This window comes from Anas acuta, chromosome 6 (genome assembly GCF_963932015.1).
Source record: "Anas acuta chromosome 6, bAnaAcu1.1, whole genome shotgun sequence".
In the NCBI taxonomy this organism is placed as follows: domain Eukaryota; kingdom Metazoa; phylum Chordata; class Aves; order Anseriformes; family Anatidae; genus Anas; species Anas acuta.
The window spans coordinates 13,289,968-13,298,444 of NC_088984.1; the positions used below are offsets into that span (position 1 = coordinate 13,289,968).

At 44.3% G+C, this 8,477-nt stretch overlaps 1 protein-coding gene across 7 annotated transcripts; it reads left to right on the plus strand.

Annotated features, from left to right (window-relative positions):
- Nucleotides 1-3,002: 3,002 nt before the first annotated feature.
- TMEM177 (transmembrane protein 177) lies at nt 3,003-7,770 on the plus strand. 7 transcript variants are annotated; one of them, XM_068687434.1, is made up of 4 exons: nt 3,004-3,224; nt 5,620-5,766; nt 6,039-6,149; nt 6,625-7,770. In XM_068687434.1, exon 4 carries the CDS (start codon nt 6,639-6,641, stop codon nt 7,572-7,574), a length of 936 nt encoding a protein of 311 aa, XP_068543535.1. In that variant the 5' UTR covers nt 3,004-3,224; nt 5,620-5,766; nt 6,039-6,149; nt 6,625-6,638; the 3' UTR covers nt 7,575-7,770. The 7 variants fall into 7 exon arrangements, with proteins under 7 accessions (XP_068543538.1, XP_068543535.1, XP_068543536.1 ...); XM_068687432.1 differs by having other exon boundaries at nt 3,006-3,224; nt 6,039-6,145; XM_068687435.1 differs by lacking the exon at nt 6,039-6,149.
- Nucleotides 7,771-8,477: the final 707 nt, after the last annotated feature.

The window sequence follows — 8,477 nt, forward strand, 5'->3', positions numbered from 1 at the left end:
TCTCAGACTGGTGGACATTTGTTAACTGACCATATTTTCTTTAGAGATCACATTCACAGAACAGAATGTGAACATACAAGCATTAAGGAGTCAATGAGACTCGGTTCTGTACTTAAAAATCAACATTTTACATAATGTAGCAACAAGGCTTTACACACAAAATTGTAAACTAGAGAGCCAGGTAATGGTAGGCGTCTTTCTTCTGGTAAATCATCAGACAGAACTGTAATTTTGGATGAGTAACTTAGAGCATGTCCTACAGCACCACCTAGCAGGCTAATTTAAAAGTGGTCTGTATCCCTTGTTTCCTGACTAATGATGTGCTTATACAACAGAAATAGGGTGCACTCCAGCCTTCCTTCTCCATTTTGTAGCAGCTCCTGCTTGAAACCAGAATCATGCCAACGTGCTGCTTAGTGAATTTGGGGTCTCTACTTTTCACAGTCGTAATTATTATAAAGCATTTAAGAGAAAGTATAGTTTGAACGTAATACCAAACCAGCCTCTAGAGTTTTGCATAAGAAACCATTGGTCTCCAGACATCTCTAGCTGGTACAGAAGGCAGAAGCACCTTTCAGAAAGAATGAGCTTATCGAAACTTGATCCAAATTCACCCCTAGGGTAAGTCTTAACTCTCAGGCTTTCAAAATCCATCATCACTCCATGTGTTTTGGTTAGTGTATAGTCTAGTCTCAAGAAGTCCCTCATCTGCATGCATTATTTCTTTGTGCTTCTGTATGGAGGATGAATGTCAATACCTACTTACAAATGGTAAATTTTGGCAGATGATGAAGCTACACACTGAGGCTGCAGACCCATGGCTATTCAAGTTCTCCTCTGATAAAGGGGGAGATGAAGCTCTCCTTCCCTTTTTTTTTCTGGCTGCCTCCTGCCTTTTTACAGCCCTGGCACTCTTCAAACTTTTCTATGATCCCATTCAACTCAATAACCTAGAGGAAAATGATTGTAGGTGTGGGCTTGTGTTTTTTTGTTTGTTTTTGCTTTTGTCTGTTCTCCTATTTGGATGTTTTCTGCTGATAATGAGTTAAAAGTAGCTCATAAGAGGGTCTAATGAATGCCAGATCTAGGAAACATAAGCGGTTCAAAGGGAGACAGAGAGGTGGGGAAGGTAAGATCTTTTCCCTGACTTCTCCCTTTGGGTGGCAGCAAATTGTTAATCTGCCATACTGCATAAAACCATAACCTAAGGCTAGAAATATGTCCTCTCACAAAGGAATGTGTTTTCTTAGCAATTAGCAACTTGTTCATTGGAAGTTAAAACCAAGGTTGTGCCTAACAGCCTCTGTTCACAGCAGGGAGAGATGCTGGCTAGGCCTGGCTGTGTCTATTTAGCACTAGCATTTCTGTAGTGCTGGGGACACGCAAATCATCAAGTAGAGAAAAGATCAAACTGACATCTTTATTAAGATACTTTCATTGAAGTTGTGGCAGAAGATCTCAATTTGAATGAAAACTCCTAGGTATTTAGTTCATGATATTAATCTTTTTATGTGAAAGCAAATCTCAGGCCAGAAGTTCAGAGAGCTGAATCTTTTCTGATAAGAGATGCCTTTATCAGGTGCTGCTACAAAGAACTCTCAAAATTAATCCAAGTAGATAACAGTGGGTTGCTTTTATTTTTATTCTGCTGTGTCTCAACTCACTGAAAAGCATTATGTCCACTTGATTTGTTAAAACTGACCACACTGAGCAGTCAACTAGGTAAAGGGACATTTTTAAATGACTGTAAAGCACCAATGTATATCTTTCTTGTAGATGAGGCAAAACCACTTTTCCAGTGTACACCACCCCAATGAAATTCGACAGAACACATCCTCTGTGTTCTTGTTTTGCAAGGACCGTACAACTGAAGGGCAAGGCTGGCCTTAATGGAGCCATGTGCTCAGAAGCCACATCTTAACGGGCCTTAATGTGCTACTCTCTGACCCACCACCCCTGACACGCCAGCAAAACTGAGCTTTCAAGGAAAAGGCAGATGTGCTCTGGACTTTCTTAGAGTTTCCAGGTTGTAAAACGAACTCATGAAGGAATATTGAGAAACTACTGGCTGCCATCTGCTTTGAGCAAATCATAAATCATACAACAAATAAGAAAACACTGCATGTGTTCCTGTTAGGCATGACAGGAAAAAAAATCATATGCGGCAGATGTTAGTTATGCCACTATGTTCTTACTATGTGTTCCTGTACTATCACTGAATCACAGAATATCCTGAGTTGGAAAGGACACACAAGGATCATGGAGTCCAACCCCTGGCTCCACACAGATCTAACTAAAATTCAGACCATGTATCAGAGCATTGTCCTAACGCTTCTTGAACTCTGGCAGGCTCGGTGCTGTGACCACTGCCCTGGGGGACCTGTCCCGGCACCCAACTACCCTTTCAGTGAAGAACCTTTTCTTGATAACCAGCCTGACCCTCCCCTGTCCCAGCTCCATGCCGTTCCCTCGGGTCCTGTCGCTGTTCCCCGAGAGCAGAGCTCAGAGCCTGCCCCTCCGCTCCCCTCCTGAGGGAGCTGCAGGCCGCCATGAGGCCTCCCCTCAGCCTGCTCTGCTCGTGGCTGAACAGACCAAGGGGCCTCAGCTGACCCTCATACATCTTCCCTCTAGACCCTTCACCATCTTTGTTGCCCTTTGTTTCCTCTACAGTGGAAGGGATCTATTGATAACATATATAAAAGAGATGTTTAAGCAGGAAAAACACAAATTTCCCTTATGTGACACCATGGGGATGGCTCTGTGCTAACACAAGGCTGGGGGGTTGCACGATTGCTGCTTGCTGCTGTGCTGGACGGGGTTTGCACAGCTGTCCCCAGCGTGCCAGACCCGTGGCTCTTCCAGCTGGCACCACCGGCCGCTTCAGCAGCTGCTGCGGGTTTCTGAGCCCCAGGGGACAGCAGCACAGGGTCCTGTGTGCCTACAGGGCTGGTGGGGCCAGCAGGCTGCGTGCCCAGGGCACCAGGTGCCTGGGGTGCCTGAGCCCTTGCTCTTTGCCTCCATGCGGCAGGCAGGGAGCGGTGGCCGGCCAGATCTCCCCCAAAAAGCTCCGCCAAAAGCACGAAATTCCCCACCCGAGCCCACGAACGGCTCCCCAGCCGCCATAGCGGCGCGGCCCGCCCCTTCCCTTCCCCTTCCGCCCTCTTGACGGTAACGGGGCGGCCGCTACCCGGGGAGCTCCGCCTCGGCCGCGGCGCGGAGCCCCGGTAGGTGCGGGCGGCGGGCGGGGGGAGGCGAGGCGAGGCTGCCCCCTCGCTGCCCTTTTTGGGGTGGGGGGGATCGCCCCGGGGCTCTACGGGGGGCAGGACGGCCCCGATCCCAATCCCGGCCCCAGGGGCGCCATGGCCCGGGGCCGGGGGCACTTCAGGGCCTGGCTTTGGGCTGGGATGCAAGGCATCGGCCCCCCCTCAATGCTATTTCGTAAAGTCTTTTTTTATTTAGCACCCTCCCCCCTTTTTAAAAATTATTTTCTGTAAGGGAGCCTGGAAATCCTGAGCCCTCGAGGCAGGTCGAGGTTTCACTCTATTTCCTGACCGTGTTTTAAATTGGGCTTACCCCGCTTCTCCATAAAACTACAATAAATAAATAAATAAATAATAATAGCTCCATTCAAACGCCAGGACAAAAGCTGCGTGGCTAGCCCACGTTTTGAACTTTAGCAACTAAAAGTCTCACAGAGTCCAGTGAATTGGCTTGAATGAGTGCCCGTAAAACCACAGTGTGCTAAGTAGTGTTTGAGCCCTTGGGGGAAGCCAGCATACAAATTCTGATGTGACTTTACCAGAGCTAACTAAATTAATAGGAATTTACAGGCTATGGGCCGTATAAATTGCTTTGTCGTGTCTGGTTGCCTTCCTTACAAGTAAGTTGAGCAGAGTTTATGGGTAAAAATGCCATCTGCAGCTGGGGCTGCAGGGTGTTTTATTTGCATGAACAGAAAACTGCAATGAACCCAGGGGAAGATTTGAAAGCACAAGTGCTAACAGCTTTTGAGGACATTTTTTCTTTTATTTTCACGAGAATTGACCATCACGAGAAATGAATAGGCTGATGGCATTTCCATCTTATTCCTGCTTTAGGTTGCTGGCAGGACCATAGGGTTTAATCCAGTCAAATTTACAGCATGGGCTGCAAGGGGGCTGTTCACAAAGATTTGAAACCATACCTGCACAAAGTGTAATTAAAAAAGGCTTAAGAACTGCTAGAATTTTTCCAGTCAAAGCAGGAAGAAACCTAGTTGTGCAGGGAAGCAGGTGTTCATGCCTTGTGCCGTGGAAGTGCATCCATCCCCTTGTTGTGGCTGTTCAGGAGAAGTGTGCAGATAAACACAGTGCTTCCTGGCCCACTTTCCTGTGGTTCACCCAGCTGTCCAGGTGTTCCTCAAAGCATGCGAGTCACTGACCGTGTGGTATTGAGCAGGCCTTGTGCTTGGCAAGCACCATTTAATCATACAAGAATGGACACCGCTATTTTTCAGTGGGTCTGGCCTTCCCCACACTATACATGAACTGAGGGAGTAATTTTTTCCTTGCTCTGTTTCTGATCTTACAAAGGTCTGTTAGGCAGCCTGAAAGAGAGCTTGCTCTCTCATGTGAGTGGGAGAAACTTGGGAAGTTCTTGGCTCAGCTTCATATGTGGGTCAAGTGCGAGTCTTCATATAATCACATCCTTTGAAGTGCTGCCCCCCTCGTTGTAAATGGCATGACCTTTTCAATCAGATCTAGACTACCAGTCTAGATTTGCCAAGAGGTCATTAACTCCCAAGAGGTTGTTTGGGTTTAATATTAACATTTTCTGTTTTATAGCTCCACTATCAAGGATGTTAACTCCTGAAATAGTGTTTCACCCAAGCGTTTGTTGCTTTAGCATGTTTTTCTTAAATAACTTTGTCAAACAAATCACCGCCACCCGTCTTCAGCAGTGTTGGAATACCACTAGTTATTATACTAAGGAATACAAATTAAATTATTGTATACTTACATGAACCATTGTTTTTAGTAAGCACTTGGTATGTGTTCACTGCAGTATAAACATTAAACAAGGTTATTCTTCCCCAGTGAACTTAACAGTTTGAAAGAGCTTCATAGGAAGGAGTAGTAATAACATATCATTAAAACACCGCCTTTAATTTAATCCCTTTTTGTTTCCCTGTGGTTAATATTCATTTGCTGTTGATCCTGGCTGGTGTATCCTGGCATATCACGCAGTGCTGGTTTATGATGTTACAGCCCCCAGTTGTCCACCCCACCCTCTGTGGGAGGTTATTGTTCAGCCCGAGTGGAAGAAAAGAGCAAATGTCTGTGTTTCAGCTGCTGCAATACAAAGCCCAGCAGCATAGCTGAAGCTCACCTTTGATGGTGCTCTACGCTAAGACCTTGGTGGTTGTATCAAAGCACAGTTTTCTTCTGCCACCTTGGCTTCCTGTAAGGACAGCTGGTAATAGTCATGTCTTAAACAGCTGCAGCAGGATTCTCCGCAGCTCACGTGGTAAAGCTCTGAGAGAAGAGGCATTGCGAGATGCAAATGGAAGCAAGGGCACCCAATTATCACTGATGTCTATGGGACTTAGGTGCCTAATTAGCTTTTATATCTTTATCATAGCATCATTTTAGGAGAGAATTCTGTAGCCTCTGGGAATTTTTAAGAGACTGGAGCTTTCCTGGGCAGAACACATCATATGGCTCGGTCCATCAAAGGAACTGATACTCACCCAGGGAAGCAGGACTCTTGAACTGGAGGATTTAGCAGGTTTGAAAGTTTCTGTATTTATCTGCTTATTTAAAGAGTTATAGCATAGTCATCTACCCTGAAACAGGTTCTGTTCTAGTTTATGCTCTGAATTGCATGAATTATTTGTCAGACAAATTATTTTAGAGAAAAAAAATGTTGCCATTAAAAGCATGGTTTTTTTTGGAAATAGCTGTTTGCTGAGTAAGCTAGAACCATAGCCAGGTAGTTGAAATCTGAAAAAAAACTAGAGGAAACTCATACTGTTCTTTATTTTTCTTTTCACATTGAAGTGGATTATCCATTAGAAAGAACTCCAAAGACATATTCTGTCTCCCAAAATTTTCAGATGAAGATATGATCCCATTGTGGATGTTGTAGCCAAGCTCAAGTTACCAAGGTTAGTGTTGAGGCAACTAAGTAAAATTACGATGTACTATCGAGGAGGTTAGAGGTTAATTTAATTATTGGCTCTTTCTGGCCTTAATATCTACAGTCTGTTGCTGTAGTGGACTGCAATGAGAGGACTGTGATGGCAAGGAGTAGATATGTGTGTTGGGTAAATAGAGAATGTGTATTGATTGCTGGGGGAAGGAGTTCTAATGGTGGCTTTATTATTGGTTTTACGGCAATAAATTGATTTACTGGAGGAGAGGGAGAAGTTAATTCTTTGTATCAATTATCCTGTGTTGTTCAAAGGCCCCAAAATTAGTGAGTATCACTTTCTCTGTAGAAGTATTTTGTGTTTTGTTAATGTAAACTAATGTTCCATTGGTTATTGTACTCTGCTGTTTCTCATGTTGTTTTGTTTTTAAAATGCTGCATAGATGAGGAACACATTTATGCATGCTTTAATTCCTGGTTTTGTGTTACAAACAGGTTAGGAGTTGACTATGGGAGTGCAATTCCTGCGGAAGGCATCGGTGTGGGTAAAGAAGCGCAAGATCACTTTGTTGGCTACTTCTTGCGTGGGACTGCTTGGCGCTAACCTTTCGTATCATGTGTTTCCTGAGCAGACGTTCAAACTGTTGCATGAGTGCTGGTCAGATGGGCAGCCAGCTGAGCTTTCACAGAGGCTCAGTGGTGTCTTTCAGGATGTCCTTCAAGATACTGCTGTGAAGTCCACTGACTCCTATCGAGCTTTTGCAGCTTCTGGCTTCCACCCAGTCAGTGCTGGAATCCCCTGGCTGCCTGCGGGTTCTTTGGTGGGCATACCTCCTAATTTTGATAGCACAGTTGAGGACAAAAAAGGAATAGTCGACCACGTTGTTGTGATCAATGGCAAAGAGGTAGACTGGGAGAGCAATGAAGGTGTTGCTTTGAAGGAAGCTCTGACATTTTCACCTGAAGCACAGAAGTTTGCAATTGCCAGAGAAGTTGTGTATTTGCAGAACAGCAGCCCTTTAGCAAGGGCAGTTGTGGCTCCAGTTTGTTTAGCTGGTACATGTCTTTGTGGGGTAGGTATAAAGATAGCGCTGGGTTTATCTACTGGCCCCACGATATTTCGTGGCATCTGTAACCTCACAGTTGCCGCCGCTGGACTGATCTTCTACTACGTTTGTTACGATGCTGTGACCTATTACCTAGACTGCAAGGCCGACAGAAATGCAGCTACTGTTTCCAAAGACTATGCCAGAGGAGGGGTGGAATTTTATGATAAAATCTTGTCCCGCAACAGAATTCTTCGTGCTCTGATGGGCAAAGAAGGGATGAAAATGTATGCCCCAAGTGGTAACCTTTTCCCAAGGTACTGGTTCAGAATAAAGTATACCCCGTACACTTACCGAAGAGATTTGATTGTTAATATTTTAAGAGAGCTTCAGGCATAGGAAGGGAGTGCTTGAATTTTAAACTTGTGAATTATGTATTCTCTTGGAACACTGCTGTGCTAACTTTTTTTTTTTTTCTTCTGTATCTTCATTAGAATTTTGGGGTTTATTTTTGCATATAGTTCGGAAAGAGTTATTGCACATTCTGTGAATAAAGAATTCTCTCTTAAAATATTAAAGACTTGCTTCAAAAGTGCTCTGTTCTGTGTGCATCTTAAATCACAAGACCACTGAGAAAGGGAACTTCTCAGATGCTGATCTGGAAGTTCTGCTGCTCTGCTCTGCTCTGCTCTGACTTGCTGCCAGTTCCAGGCTGGAAAATGGAAAGGGTAAAGTCCAACAGAGAGTCTGGGGAGCATTACCATTTAAACAGGTTTCTTTCAATGCATTTTTGTCATTCTTCCTGTGGTACAACCCAAAGATGTTTAGAAGACTGGTCAGTACTGTTAAGTAAATACCAAAACTCAGTGCTTTTGTTCTGTGTAAGTTCTTACACTGCATATGCTGCAATCACCATTCTTTTGTAGGGAAAACTAGTTATGCTGCTATTTATAATAATACAGCTAGTTTATTACCAGAACCTGAGTGATTTTGGTTAAATCTAGTTCTGTTTTCTACACATCACTGTGATTGCAGTGGGTGTATCTTCAGTGTTCCCAGCAGTGACAGTATGTAACGACCAAGATCAGTCATGGGTTGGTTGATGGTTTTCTCACAAGTGGGATAAGCATCTTCAGGAGAGGGTTTTCTATTTGCTTTGGAATGTTTTTTGCTTCATTTAAAAATACAGGTTCATGTATATCAGCTCTTATGTCAAGTAAGTCTGGCATGCGGTGCAGGAACTGGTGAGGTCTGTGATCAGGAGTTGCCAAAGGAAATTAGACTCCTGTTCCAGACTAGTCC

Bases quoted from the DNA above. Each gene is read 5' to 3' on its own strand.
- TMEM177 (XM_068687437.1), top strand. From the start codon at position 6,639: ATGGGAGTGCAATTCCTGCGGAAGGCATCGGTGTGGGTAAAGAAGCGC.